We start from the raw sequence: 17,398 nt of genomic DNA, 5'->3' as shown, positions 1-17,398 counted from the left end.
CCAGAGGGCTGGTGGTTCAAACCCACCAGCAACTCCTCGGAAGGAAGATGGGGCAATCTACTTCCGTAGTGATACTGCCTTGGCAACCCAAGGAGGGGTCGCTATGAGTTGGGTCCAACTCAAAGACACATGACTAACAACAACAATAACAATATTGTGTTTCTGAGGTGGTAAATCTTTATGGAAGTAGATTGCCCATCTTCCTTCTGTGGAGTGGCTGGTGGGTTTGAACAGCCAGTCTCCTGGTGAGCAGTCAAATTCCTTAGGCCCTGTGACACCAGAGCTCCTTTAACTCCTCATTGGACATGTCCAAAACCATAAAAACAATCTCCACTGCACCAGGTTGACTCTTAGGATTTCCAAGGCTATAAACCTTTGCTGAAGCAGACTGTCTCATTTTTCTCTTGCAGAATAGCTGGTGGGTTTGAACCACTGACCTTTAGTTAGCAGTTGAATGCTTTAACCCCTGTGCCACCAGGACTCCTTATATTGGACATATTGGGCTTGATTAATTGGGAAATTCAGTTCACATTGCACTGATGTTATTTTATTGTGTGAGAGAATTATTTTATTGTGCATCGTGAAGCACATGAAGTCCATTTACTTTGTTTGATGGCTGACTGCTCTCTTGGCCTCTAAGTCTCCTGCTTACCATTTTAGAGTCAAAGCCAAAGGTACAGAGGAGCCTAAGAGGCCCAAATGAATTGAGAGACAAATGAAGAAGCATTTTGTTTGTGTCAGTCTTATTAACCATGTCATTTTCTTAGTTTGCAATAAGAAAAAGAAAATTTTTGAGAAATACCTCTCTGAGCTCTGGTAGCATAGTGCTAAGGCACTTGACTGCTAACCAGAAGGCTGGTGGTTCAAACCTACCAGCCACTCCTCAGAAGGAAGGTTGGGCAATCTGCTTCCGTAGTTAGGCTGCCTCAGTAACCCAGAGAGGGGTCAGTATCAGTCAGGTCCAACTTGATAGCACATAACAACAACAACACCTTTATTGAAATTACTGCAGGAAAGATAAACACAAGACTGGATTTCTCTGTTGCATTAAAGGATAAAGGAGTATAAGTAGTGGAAGTAAAATTCATATATGTTCAACTAATGGCAACAGTTACTATTTATTGAACATTTACTGTGAGCTAGACGCTATGTGCATTTACATGTATTCATTTATTCCTCACATCTACTCCATGAGGTAGATAGGTTGCTTTTTTTTTTCCGTTTGATAATGGATGATTTATACTTAATTTGTTATACTGAGCAAAAAAGATTCAAAGCCAGTTCAAGCTTGCAATCATAGGCTCTTTGGTTCTTGAAGTCTTTTTTTTTCCCTCTTTATTTTTTATTGTGATGTAGGTGAAAGTTTACAGAGCAAATTGGTTTTACATTCAGCAATTCAACATTTTGTTTTGTGACACTCATTGCACTCCTCACGATGTAGTAGTAGTTCCTCCATGTGTTTACCCTTTCCCTTCATCCTTCTTTCCTATCCCTTCCTGCCTTCTCAGCTTTATCCCTGGGTAAATCCTGCTTTTTTGATCTTGTGTGATTGATTGTTCTAATGCATGCATACCTTCCTGGTATTGGTCACCTTATAAGCTTGTCTATTGTTTGGCTGAAAGTTGAGCCACAGGAATTGAGTTCAGTTCCTGGCTCAAAGCATGTCAAGGGCCATAGTCTCAGGAGTTCCACTAGTCTACATCAGACCAGTAAACCTGGCCTCTTTTGTGATCTTGAGTTTTGCTCCACATTTTCCTCCCACTCTATCTAGAACCTCCTATTGTGATTCCTTTCAGATCAGTCAGCGGTGGTAGCTGGGCACCATCCAGTTCTTCTTATCTCTTGGTCGTGGAGGCTCGGTTTCATGGGGTCCATTAGTCCCTTATATGAGTTGTTTCCTTGCATCTTTGATTTTCTTCACTCTTCTTTGCTCTGGACAGGGAGAGACTAATAGTAGCATCCTAGATGGTCACCCACAAGCTTTTAAGACCTCAGTCACTACTCGCCACAGTAGGATGCAGAACATTGTCTTTGTAGACTATTTTATGCTAATCGATCTTAGTATCCCCTGAGACTATGCTCTTGAGCCTTCATGCCCAGCACCTGATTCCCTCAGGGTCTTTGTTTATGACTGAGAAGTTTTCATAACTTTGCCCCTCACATGTGCTTCTGCATTCATGGATATATTTGCAGTACATATAAATATATCTGCAGAGATATCCTCTGTCAAACACATATATTTGTGGGGGTAGTCCCATTTGCCTTCCCACTGTTCATCTTGGGTGTCTTATTTATCCACTGGTAGGTTATTATTATCACAGGATTATGTATGTAATAGTAGCCACCTTTCCTGCCTTTAACTCTTAATGTTCCTCTCTGTGTTTTCCTCTGCCTTGATCATTCTGTGCTGACCTCTCCCTGCCTTTCCCTTCACCCAAGTCAACATGTATCTTCCCTCTAGGCAGTGATTTACCCTCCTCTACCATCCCACTCCTGGTAACCCTCCAAAAATGATAATATGTGTAAACCCTTTCTTGACCTTCTACAGAAGTGGTCTCATATAACATTTATTTTTCTGAGACTGATTAATTTCACTCGGCATAATGTCCTCCACGTTCTTCTCTGTCATGAGGCACCCCACAGTTTTACCGCCACTCTTTAATGTTGTGTAGGACTCCATTGTGTGCATGCACCACAGTTTGTCCGTCTATTCCATGAGGCAGTTTTATCAACGAGAACACAGTGGCACTGAGAAGTCAAGTAACTTGTTCAAGGTCATGTTATTGGATTAGCTTAGCCTGTAATCCAAGCAGTCTGGCCTTGAGACATACCTCTTCACCACATTTTCTTGCTCATGCACCTTTACTTCAGTAAAAGATGTCCTTGATTTCCTCTGACACAGACCAGCAGCAAGTTAATTGTACTGATCAAGTTTTTTGGTGCACTTTATTATGTTTAAGATGATGTATTTTGCAATAATTATATTCCATCCCCAAGTATGTAATTATACATCTCTAAAAGGTAAGAAGAACATGTTTTTTTTTTTTTTTTAATTGTGATTGGGGTGAAAGTTTGCAGAGCAAATTCACTTTCCATACAGAAGCTCATATATACTTTGTCTCATGACATTGACTACAGTTTACCAGAATACAACAGCTCCCCTCTTACTTCCTCCCCATACTCCTCCCTGTGTCCTTCCCTCCATGCACTCCTGCCCCCTAAGCTGTCTCCCTATGCATACACAGCCCTTCTATTCTCCCATGATTGTTCTCTTCAAGGAATGTATCTATCTAATATAAATGTCTACCTCATATGCCTGTCTTTTGAAGAACATGTTCTTACATAGCTAAAATAATATTATGGTACTTTAAAAAATCAGTAATTTTAAAATATTTTCCTACACAGCCCAGTTTACTACAGAATATCCCTTCCCATAGTTCCAAACTATGAATCTAATCTTGAATCTATAGTACGTATGATTGTTGTGTCCTTGAAATCTTTTACTCTAGGGTAATCCTTTTTTCCCCCCCTTCTTTACAAAACTGCCTTGCTGAAAAGAAACTGAACCCATGTCCTACAGAATATCCCACCTACTGCATTTACCTGATTACTTCCTTGTAGAATCATTTGGCTTATTCCTCTACCCCTATATTTTCTGTAATTGGAAGTTAGATCTAAAGGCTCAATTAGAATTAAGTTAAATATTTTTTTACCAGAATACATAAAAGATGATCTTACTTTTGTTCTGCATCCCATCAGAAGAAAAAAATTGAGGAATAGGGTCTTAATAACAAAGGTATTTGAAATGTAGACTGATACAGAATATAAGTACGGGTAGTCCCTGACTTACAGGAGTATTTAAGTTACAGCAAATTACACTTAACCATCTTTTTTTTTTTTTTGTACTTCTTATCATCGGAAGAAAGATGGGGCAATCTACTTCTGTAGTGATACTGCCTCGGCAACCCAAGGAGGGGTCGCTATGAGTCGGGTCCGACTCGACAGCACAACAACAACAACAACTTCTTATCATTAGTAATATGTACTTCATACATTGTTGGAGCACATAATCTGATATTATCATTCTCAGATGTTCAATGTTATGATTTGTAAAGATACTGGTAATATAAAATATAATATATATAATAGAGAAAAGGGGTATTTGATTTACATAAGAAATGACAACAAGGTCATTGGAATAGAAACCCATTGTAAGTTGGGGACTATGTATATTGCTATTATAGATGATGATGGGTCGTATGTTTTAAAGCTTATCCTGTCCACCCCTCTACAGACACATATTTCCCTGCCTAAGTCTGTTGAATTGGACTATATATGTACATTAGAGATAGACTAGAGGTCAAAGCGACCTATACCTTAGTCTCATTTCCCTAATTCTAAACCTTCTGCTCTACCCTCCTTTACCCTGAATATACCTGATGCTCACTAGACTTGTTGAGTGCAGCATACCCCCCAACTTGACCATACCAGTCACAAGGAGACAGTACTCAAAAGACTGGTAACCAAGAGAGATATGATCCACCAGATTAACTAGGAGCTTACTCCTTAGCACAGCTTAATCATTTGTCCTCACAGACTGTTTTGGTCTTGGTGCAGATCAGAGCTTTTCATTCTTAGAGGTGAAATTGGGCCTTTAGCATCCCTAGAATGGGCCCCTTGATGAATCTGATGACAGTTATAGAACCTGTTCCCAGAAAAATTGTACAAATTGGCTCACAAAAAATTTTACATGCTATTTAAATTGCTGACGATCACAAATGTACCTTTCCCAAGGATTTTCTTATATGGCTGACATTCTCTGACACTTTATTTTTCCATCTGTTAATCTCAGGGAGTATCGCTGTCTTAGAAAAGAGGGCACAGTATCAAAAAAGACCCAACTGAAACCATAGCATTCAGTTTCAGATAAACAAAATCATAATTTTTCAGAAATGTGAGTATGTTTTATCAACTACAGCTCAGTGGCACATAGTAAGTACTTCTACAAGATTTCTTTTTAACAAAATGGTATAGTACGTATGTTCTATGTTTTTACATTTTGAAAATACATGTAAAAATTCTTATACTTTAATTTTTTATATCAATATCAACTTATATAACTCCTTCATTTTTCTTACTGTATTGTTTCATTTTTTTGTTTTTATAGTGTACTCATTGCCTTCAAGGAAGCTAGTGGCTCTTCAGTTAAGATCCATTTTTATCAAGGTTAGTATTATGTTTTAACTCCCTTCCCCTAAAATAGTGCCTTGTACATGGAGAAACTCTCAGGAAATATTTGTTGAATGGATTATTCAGAATGACTAAGGAGCCATTTGTTCAGGAGATCAGAAATAAGGGGTTTTAATAGCACAGTTATTACTTTTTTTTTTTTAACTTTTTATTGTGATTTGGGTAAAATTTTACAAAACAGATTTGTTTTACATTCAACAGTTCATACATATTTTGTGATACTGGTTACATTCCCTGCAGTCTCCTCTCTGTGTCCCTGTGTTCTTCTTGCCTATGTATTCCTGCCTCCCTACCTCTCTCCCTGTATAAATGTTACCCTTCTAATCTCCCATAGTTGATTTTTCTAGGGAGTGCATCTCCCGGGGTAGGTGTTCAGCTTGTAGACCTGTCTATTGTTTGGCTGAGAGTTAAGCCACAGTAGTGACTTGAGTTCCAGGCCCAAAGGGTGACTCAAGGCCATAGTCTCAGGATTTTCACCAGTCTATCAGACCAGTAAGCCTGATCTTTTTTGACTTTGAGTTTTCTTCGATATTTTTCTTCCACTCTATCCAGGATCTCCAATTTTGATCCCTTTCTGAGTGCTTGACATTAGTAGCCAGCTACCATCCAGTTCTTCTGGTCTCAGGGTCAAACTACAAGTTTGAGGTTCTCATGGTTTATTAGTACTTTGTCAAAGATCAGCTGTCAGTATGTGGATGGATTTATTTCTGGATTCTCAATTGTGTTTGACTGGTCTGTGTGTTTTTATTTATGTGTAACATACATAGAGAAATGTGCGCATGTCTTTAAGTGCATAGCTTGATGAATTTTCACAAAGTAAACACTTCATTGAGTCCAGCCTTCAAATCAAGAAATAGAATATTTCCAACTTTCCAAGCCCTGCTCGATGCTTCGTCTCAAGCATTACTTACTTAAATGAAATCTGAGGGTATGTGTTCCTTCATTGTCTTTCTTTGTTCAACATTGTGTTTGTGAGATTCATCCATGTTATATGTGTACTTCATTTTCACTTGTATATGTTACTCCATTGTATGGATAAATTTTAATTTATCTGTTGTACTGTTAATAGTGCATTTGATTTTTCTGGTTTGAGGATATAGGGTGTAGTGCTGTTATGGTTATTTTTGATACTTAATGTCACTCTTTTCTTTAGTTAATGGTGTCATACCCAAAGTTTTCCAATGAGAATTGCTAGCATTTTTATATTGTGCCATGTGGCTTTTTTGTTCTCTTCCTAATACCAGCATAAGTTAAAGAATTAAGACTCAAACACTTCTAAATGAAATTTTTGTTGGGCAAAAATAAAGAATAATTTTTAAAGTAGTGGAAAACATTTATTGGGCATTGATTCTGTACACCAGTACTATTCTAAGCACCTTATATTTATGATTGTATTTAATCTTCTAAACAATCCTATTAGGTAGATACTGACATTATCCTCATTTTATAAATGAGAAAACTGAAGTACACAAAGGGTAAGTAATTTGCATGAGACATCGGATTCATAGCAAGTGGCACCAATATTGTAATCTAGGCAACCTGCCTCTCAACTACTGCACTATAAAAGTTAGCCCTTTCCTTACATGCATTTCAAATCTTACTGAGTAATTATCTTAATAGTCTGGAGTTTCCATAAAGTGGGTTTTCTACCAGATATTTTATAACCCACATTCCATATTCAGTAGCTGTTAATGTCTTGCCATACCTGCTTGATTCTCTCTCTCTCTCTCTCTCTGCATATGCACAGCTTACTTCTCCCAAACAGTCAAAAGTAGTCTAGAAGCATCATGTCATTTTACCCTTGAATACTTCAGCACACATCTTTCAATATCAGAGGTATTCTCCTGCACAACTACAACACTTTTACCACACCTTAGAAAATCAACATGTGGTATTAATTAGTATCATTCATTCTACTTGAATCAACAGTCAGTCCCCATGGAAGCAGCAGTCAGGAAATGAAACCATTGCATTGGGCATATATTCAAAAGACCTCCAAAGTGTTAAAAAGCAAAGATGTCACTTGGATAACTAAGGTGCACCTGACTAAAGCCATGGTGTTTTCAGTCACCTCATATATATGTAAAAATTGTACAGTGAAAAAGAAAGATCCAAGGAGAATTGATATATTTGAACTGTGGTGTTGGCGAAGAATATACCATGTCAGAAGAATGAACAAATTCATCTTGGAGGAAGTACAATTCCTTAGAAGTGATGATGGTGAGACTTCATCTTGCTTGCTTTGGACATGTCATCAGGAAAGACCATTCACTAGGAAAGGACATGTTTGGTATAGTAAAGGGTCAAGAAAATGAAGGAAACCTTCAGATGTGTTGACACAGTGGCTGCATCAGTGAACATACCAAAACATTGTGAGGGATGGCATAGGACCAACCAGTGGTCTGTTCTGGTATATATCAGGTGACACAGCAACTAACAACAATCATCTAACATATCCTTACTTCCCCAGTTGTCCCCAAAGTGTCCTTTATAATTGTTTGCTTCAGGTGAGGATCCAGTCAAGGTTCACATTTTGCATTTGGCTGTTTCATCTTTTTAGTTGGTATCCTTCAGTTTAAAACCAGCATTCTGTCACTTTCTTTTCTTGATTGCTTGCTGCAATCTGTATTCATATCATTGTTTCTTCATGATCAGATTCAGGTCAAAAGTTTCTGGTAATATCTTACAGATGACCATGTGGTGGTTTTTAAGTAATAGTAAATCGCTTAAGTAGAGATAGGGAAAATTCTCCTCTATCAAAATAAGTCCTCACAATTTATTTTTAATTGTAAATATTTGTTAAATAATTAATTGATCTTCATCTTTTACCTCAGTTTAAAGATAGTAAGTGGACTTGAAAATACTAATAATTTTAGTTGAGGTTACAAATGGCATCCGTTCCTAACTATGTCTTTAAGAAATTGTAGGTCAGTCAGAACAGGTATGTACAGTTCTTATTTAGCCTTACTGTAGTTCAAAGAAGACTTGAAGCCTTTTCAGTGATTTCTAAGCTGCCCATGTAGCAAGTGAAGGTGATTGTGATGAAGAATTTATTGCGAGTAAGGGAGTTGATTGAGTCATTTCAAAGTGAGAGCATATTTACATAACATTAAAGGGAAAGGACAGGTTATCTTTAAGTGGACATTCTTAACCAGGGTACTGCCTGCATATGCAAATACATAATTTGATATATAATCATTGTAACATAAAATTGATAAAATACTATATAAAATACTCTTCTTATACTCTAGGGAGCTCTGGTGGCATAGTGCCTAAGGCATTTGACTACTAACCAGAAGGCTAGTGGTTCAAACTCCCCAACCACTCCTTGGAAGGAAGATTGGGCAATCTACCCATAGAGATATCGCCTCGGAAACCCAAGGGGGGGTCTCTATGAGTCGAATTGACTCAATGGCAGTAGGTTTTTTTGTTACCTTAAGGTCTAACTTTTCAATTTTCTTTTTATTCTTTCCATGGTATATAAAGTATAAATCCAAGCCATTCTGTGAAAAGCTACTTTCCTGGGTAAAGAGTAGTAACTGTGCCAGAGTTATTGTTCTTTCAAGCAGTCATTCGTATCACCGCAATGATCTGCAGCTTTGCAGGTATGTTCTTGCCTTTGAAATTTATTTTTGTTATAGTTTATACAAAGTTGTTATAATTTCACTATTAAAAAGTTACATGGTGTTTTTAAAAGCCGTTTGCATCCTTACCTCTCCTCACTGGAATTTAGAAAGAGACAGGTGATAGAAAATCAAGAGGTAAAAGGGAGTGCAGTTGGGTAGTTAGTTGGGGCATAGAAAAGACTTTGGTGTAAGGATAGAAATGGTTCTGGAACATGCTTTATTGCTTGGTATGACACTTTAGGATATACATGGCAACATTGCAGAGCTCAGCTGATGAAGAGAAAGGGGCCTAGTTAATAATAGTACCCAAGATTTCTTGCTTGATAATTTTGGAAGATGGATTGATATTTTTACTTCCATATATGAATTGTCAGTGTTACAGAAACCCACCTTCTTCTAAGTTAGCATTGTGAGAATGAATTCGTAAATGTAAGACAAAGTAACCAAGAGATAGAAATATATTTTGTTGCATTATCAATTATACACCTATCTTAGTTATTTTAGTGTTGCTATATAACAGAAATACCGCAAGTAGCTGGCTTTAACAAACAAATTTATTTCCTTACAGTTTGTTGTTGTTATGTGCCATCGAGTCGGCCCCGACTCATAGCAACCCCTCCTTGGGTTTCTGAGGCAGTATCACTACAGAAGTAGATTGCCCAACCTTCCTTCCGAGGAGTGGCTGGTGGGTTTGAACCGCCAGCCTTCTGGTTAGCAGTCAAGTGCCTTAGGCACTGTGCTACCAGAGCTCCTTCCTCACAGTTTAGGAGCCTACAAGTTTAGATTCAGGGTGCTGGCTCTAGAGGAAGGTGTAATCTTTTTGTTGGCCCTGGGGAAGGTCTTTGTCTGTTCAACTTGTTACCTTATTCCTTGGAGATCTCCATGTGTCTTGGCATCAATCTTCCCTCATCTCCTTGCTAGTTTTCTTGTTTAATCTCTTTTATATCTCAAAAGAGGTTGACTAAAGATACACCCTACATGAATCCTATGTCATTAGCATAGCAAAGACTACCCATTCCCAAATGGGATTGTAACCACAGGCATAGAAGCTAGGATTTATAACACATATTTTTGGGGTATTCAGTTCAACCCATTAACAATACTTATAAAATCAGGATTAAAAATGACCATAAGCTAAGAGTTTGAAAACTAGAGCTAATTTTTAGGAATCCCACAGTAGACACTCCAGGCGGTTTCCTGTTTATTTAGACTCTCTCCTAAGTAAGTAAATAGCACACTAGAGCAATATTTTTTTAATATGTTGTTCCTTCTTCTGTTTTGCTTTGGGCAACTGTATATGTGGATATCAAGATTATTTTACCTAAAAGAACTGATATTTGCCTGATGGATGAGTTTTTTAACTCATGTGATTGTTTCTAGTACTCCCTTTCGCTACCTACTTACACCTTCCATGCAAAAAAGTGTTCAGAATAAAATAAATAGCCTTAACTGGGAAGAAATGGAAAAAAGCCAGTGCATTCCAGGAATTGAAGATTCTGAGTTATGTGTCCGTATCCCTGGAGGAGGTATCACAAAAATACTCTATGAGGAAAGGTAAGTTGGATTGCCTGCTTGCCTATTTGTTTCCTACCTTGATTAAAAATGAAATCAAGATCATTAGGTGTATTGGATTACTGAGCAAAACATTAAAAATATATATTTATGAACACGTACTATATTATTATTAGGTACTATGTGATTATGTAGGAGCTCTGGAAGCTTAGTGCCTAAGTTACTTGACTGCTAACCAGAAGGCTGGCAGTTCAAACCCACCAGCCACTCCTCGGAAGGAAGATGGGGCAATCTACTTCCGTAGTGATACTGCCTCAAAAACCCAAGGAGGGAGGGGTCGCTCTGAGTCGGGTCCGACTCAACGGCACATAACAACAACAACAACAACAACAACAACAACATGATTATGTTAGAGTTCTAGAGCACAAAATAGTGCTTAAAAGGAATCTCTACACAGACCGAGAGACAGTAGTTGAAATAGAACAAAAGGATACTGGACCATTTAAAATCAGGAAAAGTATGTACAAAAAGGGTTGTATCCTTTCACCATATTTATTCAGTCTGTATGCTAGGCAGATAATCTGAGAAGGTGGGCTATATGAAGAAGAATGTGTCATCAGGATTGAGGGAAGACTCGTTAACAACCTACAATATGCAGGTGACACAGCCTTACTTGCTTGGCTTCAGGATGGATTACATCTCAACATAAAACAAAAATCCTTACAACTGGACCAGTAAGCAACATCATGATTAACAGAAAAGATTGACATTTTCAAGGATTTCATTTTACTTGGATCCATAATCATTGCCTCTACAAGCAACAGTCAAGAAATCAAACAACACATTGCATTGGGCAAATCTGCTGTAAAAGATTTTAAAGTGTCAAAAACCAAAGATGTTACTTTGAAGGCTAAGGTGCACCTGACCCAATCCATGGTATTTTCAGTTGCCTAAAAGAGCTCTGGTGGCGTAGTGCTTAAGGCATCTGACTGCTAACGAGGAGGATGGCAGTTCAAACCCACCAGCCACTTCACTGAAAGAAGACTGGGCAATCTACTTCCATAAAAATTGACCACCTCAGAAAACCAGAGGGAGTCACTATGAGTTGGAATTGACTCAATCGCAGTGAGGGTTTTTTTTTTTTTTTTTTTGGTAACACACATGCAAAAGCTGGACAATGCATGAGGAAGACCAAAGAATTAATGCATTTGAATTACGGTGTTGATGAAGAATATTGAGTATACCATGGACTGCCAGAAGAACGAATAAATCTGTCTTGGAAGTACAGCAAGAATGTTCCTTAGACTTTGTCTCTTTTACTTTGGTCATGTTATCAGAAGGGACCAGTCCCTGGAGAAGGATAACATTATTGGTAAAATAGAGAGTCAGTGAAAAAGAAGATGATCTTCAATGAGATGGATTGACACATTGGCTGCAACAATAAGATCAAGCATAACAGTGATTGTGAAGATGGCACAGAATTGAGTAATGTTTATTCTGTGTATATAGGGTCACTATGGGTCACAACCTACTCACAATACCTAACAACAACATATTAGACTGTGCATTCAGGGAAAAAATTTAAATTTGGTTGTAAAAGAATTGGCTCTTGAAAATCTGTGTTTAATGCTTTGTTAATTAAAATACGACATTTTACAGATTCTGATCTTTATTCCATGCAGCCTCTACAATCACTCTTAATTGTTGTTGTTGTTATGTGCCATCGAGTCAGACCCGACTCATAGCGACCCCTCCTTGGGTTTCCGAGGCAGTATCACTACGGAAGTAGATTGCCCCATCTTCCTTCCGAGGAGTGACTGGTGGGTTTGAACCGCCAGCCTTGTGGTTAGCAGTCAAGTGCCTAGGCACTATGCTACCAGAGCTCCCCACTCTTAATTAGCCTTAGAAATTGTCCATTTGAAGACAGCAAGTTAAAGTAAAGATGGAAATTAGTTGAAGACAGCAAGTTAAAGATGGAAATTAGAGATCTTTTCACAAAATGTTTGCCAATTCAGCACTTTCTACGTGCACAATTCGATGACACTGAGTACATTCTTCATGTTGTGCAACCCTTATCCCTTTCTTTTTCCTAATTATTTTACCATAGTTGACATAAACTCAGTGCCCACAAGCAAAAACTTGTTTGTTCCCCTTCCTCCCACACCTGTTAACTACTAATAAACTTTGATTTTTGTACCAAACCCAAACCCACTGCTATTGAGTCAATTCCGACTCATAGCAACACTATAAAACAGAGTAGAACTGCCCCCATAGGGTTTCTAAGGCTGTAAATCTTTACGGAATCAGACTACCTCAGCTTTCTCCCACCTCAGCTTTCTCCCACCTCATCTTTTTCCTGCCTCATCTTTTTCCTTTGGAGTGACTGGTGGGTTCAGACCTCTGACATTTTGGTTAGCAACTGAATGCTTTAACTACTGTGCTACCAGAGCTCCCTTAGGTTTCTACTGTATATTTGCTTATTTCATGTAAGTGAAGTCATACGATGTTTGTCCTTTTGTGACTGACAGTTCATTCAGCATAATGTCTTCAAGGTTCATCCATCCTACAGCATGTATTGGGACTTAATTTCTCTTTGAAGCTGAGTAATAGTCCATTGTATGTATATACCACATGTTGTTTATTCACTCATGTGTTGAAGGACATTTAGGTTGTTTTTACCTTTTGGCTATTGTAAAAAGTGCTATAGTGAACATTGGTATATAGATTTCTATTTGTGTTCCTGCCTTCACGTCTTTTGAGTGATTACCGGGAATTGACAATGCTAGATCGTAACAGTAGTTCCGTATTAAACCTTTGGAGGAAGTGCCAGACTGTTTTCCACAGTGTTGTACCATTTTGCATTCCCACCAGGAGTTGATGAGGGTTCCATTTACTCCACATTCTCACAAACAACCTGTGTTCTGTTTTTCTTTTTTTTTTAATCAATGCCACTTCAATGGAGGTGAGGTGCTATTTCATTGTTCTTTTGATTTGCATTTCCTTGATGGCTATAGGAACTGCTCTGATGATGCTCTGGTTAAAGCATTGGACTATCAGTCACAGAAGGACAAATATTGTATTAGTCCGTTATTGTAAAAAGTCAAGGAAATGTTTATATATGGAAGGAAATTCTCTTTATTGGTTACCGGTATGGGAGAAGGGAGGGAACACTATTAGGTAGGTAGAGACAAGTATTGATTTGGGTGAAGAAAAGGGCAATGCACCAAATGTGAGTGATCAACATGGTGGCATTGATTGAGAGAAAGATATAGAGAAGTGCATGGGAGGTATAGAAAAGATGAACCCTTTTGCACATACACTACTGCGATGTCAGTGAAGGCAAACATGGATGTACGGGTGGATAGATGGCTGGACAGGTATGTCTATGCAGCAGGGAGTATGCCCAAGACCATGTATAGGGTTAGCAGACAATATTTCTACAAGTATATTGGTATGTTTTATAAGAATTCCCAGGTATATAGTAGAGCTGACAAGGGACAAGGTTGTAGTCACTTCTTGGCCACAGCCAACTTCCCAGAGGGAAGTTGTACCTTGAGCGAGTAGTTGTACCTTGGGCTCAGGACCATAGTCTCGGGAGACAGCAAGCTCAATTGGCATAACATACTACACAAAACATTGTCCCACATCCTACTTTGGTGAGTAGTGACTGCGATCTTAAAAGCTTACAAGTGGCCATATAGATGCAACAATGGGTCTCTCCTCATCCAAAGCAAAGATTCATGGAAACAATTAGTCCAAGTGACTGGTATACCATTCTATCCTTAGCCCATATGACTCTGAGACCAGAGGAACTAGATGGTGCCTGGCTACCACTGTCAACCACTCGGAGGGGTATCTCTATAGGAGATCCTGGATAGAGTGGGAGAATAATGTGGAACTCAAAAATCATTTGGGGAGAAAAAAAAAAGGAACCAGATTTTCTGGTATGATAGAAACTGATGGAACCACTGAGACTATGGCCCCTAGCTGCCCTTCAAGTCTGGAATTGAACCCACTCCTGTGGCTTCCAGCCAAACAAAAGACAGGCATAATGAGCTGAACGCTCCCGAGACCACGTATATGTGGTTGGCAGACGATGGTTGGTCCTGCGAGTGTTATTTGTGTGATCTGTAAGAATGCCCAGGTGTCTGGGAGAGCTGACAAGGGACAAGGTTGTAGTCTCTTCCCGGTCACAGCCAGCTGCCCAGAGGGACCGAGCAGCTGAACCTGTGGGCTCGGACGGGATCGCTGTCCGTCACAGCAGACGTGGCGCTCAGCAGATGTGGCGCTCAACCGGCATCACGTAAGACCCACAACATCCATCGCTCCACCTCCTACTTTGGCGAGTGGCGACCGGGATCTTAAAAGCTTGCAAACGGCCATCTAGATGCCACGATGGATAGATAGGCCTCTCCTCGTCCAGACCCAAGAAGAATGAAGAAAAGCAAAGATTCACAGAAACCATTGGTCCCTGCTGGTCCGGTCGAGCATTTACATTAGGTAGATGCAGAAGATGGGGCAATCTACTTCTGTAGTGATACTGCCTCGGAAACCCAAGGCGGGGTCTCTATGAGTCGGATCCGACTCGACGGCACATAACAACATAACAACAACAGATGCAGAGAGGTACACTCCTTGGAGAGAACAATCATGGGAGAATAGAAGGGCTGTATATGTTCAGGGAAATAGCTCAGAGGGCAGGAGTGCATGGAGGGAAGGACAGAAGGAAGAAGTAACTGTGGGGAGGAAGTAGGATGGGAGTAGTTGCATGTGGTAAATTGTAGTCAGTGTCATGAGACAAAGTGTATGTGAGCTGCTGTATGGAAAGTGAATTTGCTCTGTAAACTTTCACCCAAATCACAATTTAAAATATATATAAATATATATATATGTGTGTGTGTGTATATATATATATATATATATATGGAGACGACATTGAAAGCATGGTAACTGCATATTGAATAGATGCAATGCTTTCAAAATAATTTTCTAATTTCATTTATTGTTAAACATGAATAAAGCAAAGCCATTTTATGTTATTAAAAAAAAAAAAATTGGACTACTAACCAGAAGGTTGGCAATTCGAACCCACCAGCCATTCCACAGGAGAACGATGAGGTAGTCTGTTTGCATAAAGATTTGTAGCCTTGGAAACCCTCTGGGGCAGTCCTACTCTGTCCTGTAGGGTTGTTATGAGTCAGAATTGGACTCGATGGCAGTGGGTTGGGTTTAATGACATTGAGCGTCTTTTTATGTATTTGTTGGCAATTTGAATATCCTCTTTGGTGAACTCTTTCTTCAAGTCCTTTGCCCATTTTTGATTTTTTTTTTTTTTGTCTGATTAGATTTTTAGACACTTAAGCTGTATTTACTTTACCTAGGAGCTCTGGTAGCATAGTGGCTAAGACACTTGCCTGCTAACCAGACGGCTGGCGGTTCAAACCCACCAGCCACTCCTCGGAAGGAAGGTTGGGCAATCCTACTTCCGTAGTGATACTGCCTCGGAAACCCAAGGAGGGGTCGCTATGAGTCGGGGCCGACTCGACGGCACATAACAACAACAACAACATGTCATTCCTTTGCCTCGTATTCCACAAGACCTGAGGCTAAATTAAGAGCTCTGGTGGTGAGTGGGTAAGGTACTTGGCTACTAACCCACCAGCTGCTCCGTGGGAGGAAGATGAGGCAAACTACTTCCATAGAGAGATACAGCATTGGAAACCCAATAGGGGTTGCAGTGAGTCAGAATCAACTCAGTGGCAGTTGGTTTGGGTTTTTGCCAGCTAAGTTATAGGTTAAGCAAGAGGCCTTGCTGTGTCTAAATGTCCTGACTCTTCCTCCATGCTGTGGGTTGATGTGCCTGATAAGTTTATAGAAGACAGAACCAATGACTATGAAAAAGGGGAGGGGAGAGCTTTTAAGAGGGTAGTAAACTAGAAGGTCAATCTATTGTTTCTTAGTTCCTTTTGTTCTATTCTACACTTTCCCAGAAAAGAAAGGAATGAATTAGTGTCCCACCAATGCCCTCATCAGTGGGCTTATAGAGTTAGGCGGAGCCTAGAAAAAAATTTGTTCTCCATTACTGTTGCTAAAATTCAACTGTTAAGTCTGCTTCCTTTCCATAGCAAATTTCAGGATTATAAACTTAGCACTGCAAGTTAGAACCATTGGTTTGCTTCCTTTGAAATTGACACTATGACTTGCATACAACCTGAGGGAATAATCATAACAATAATAGTAATTTAAGTAGTAGTGATAGTAATAGCAGCTAACTATGTGCCTGGCACCATTCTATATACCTTACATGTATTCAGTCATTTGATACTCGTTATAACCGCATAGATATGTATTGTACCAACTCTCTTTGGTACACAAGAGAATTAAAGAACAGCAAAAACTTGCTACAAGTCATATCGGTAATGTCAGAGGCAGGATTTGTGCACCACACATCTGGCTCCAGATGTTGCACAATGCTTAGTCTGTTTTTTCTTATATAAAGACATAAGTCCTGTACTTTTAACCACTTCACTATAAGTGAGTAAGTATACTGTACCTATGATCCAAGATAACTGAGCTTTATTCTTTGTAAAACTGGAGCTTAATCGTGGTTATTTGGAATTACTTTTACCTCTGTTTTCTTTCTGAATACATTTAACACTTTTCTGTCAGAAGTGATACAGTCATTTCAACTTGTTTTCTGGTTCAATTTCTTTCATGTCTGGCCATGCTACATATCATTTCAGCTTTACCTTATTCCCTGAAAATCTATTCTAATTAAAACCACTGTTTCCTTCTGCAACTCCATTTTGTCTAGTCCCTTACCCATGATATGTCTTTACTTCTTTTCTTACCTTGTTTATACCTATAATATATCATTTCATTTGCTCTCTTGTTGTTGTTGTTATGTGCCATCGAATTGGCCCCGACTCATAGCGACCCCTCCTTGGGTTTTCGAGGCAGTATCACTACAGAAGTAGGATTGCCCAACCTTCCTTCTGAGGAGTGGCTGG

General features: G+C 39.1%; 1 protein-coding gene across 1 annotated transcript in view; it reads left to right on the top strand.

Annotated features, from left to right (window-relative positions):
* Positions 1 to 17,398, top strand: part of PSMG2 (proteasome assembly chaperone 2) — a 55,832-nt gene that overhangs the window by 24,136 nt on the left and 14,298 nt on the right. Inside the window, exons 4-6 of the mRNA XM_007951674.2 lie at positions 5,168 to 5,226; positions 8,737 to 8,855; positions 10,257 to 10,430. Of these exons, the coding sequence (XP_007949865.2) occupies positions 5,168 to 5,226; positions 8,737 to 8,855; positions 10,257 to 10,430 (352 nt within the window). The remainder of the gene's footprint in view (positions 1 to 5,167; positions 5,227 to 8,736; positions 8,856 to 10,256; positions 10,431 to 17,398) is intronic.

The sequence above is a fragment of the Orycteropus afer genome, unplaced genomic scaffold, assembly GCF_000298275.1.
Source record: "Orycteropus afer afer isolate SDZICR_OR568_19922 unplaced genomic scaffold, OryAfe1.0 scaffold00307, whole genome shotgun sequence".
Classification (NCBI taxonomy): domain Eukaryota; kingdom Metazoa; phylum Chordata; class Mammalia; order Tubulidentata; family Orycteropodidae; genus Orycteropus; species Orycteropus afer.
The sequence above is the reverse complement of the archived record's forward strand: the minus strand, read 5'-3'. Positions and strand labels throughout refer to the sequence as shown.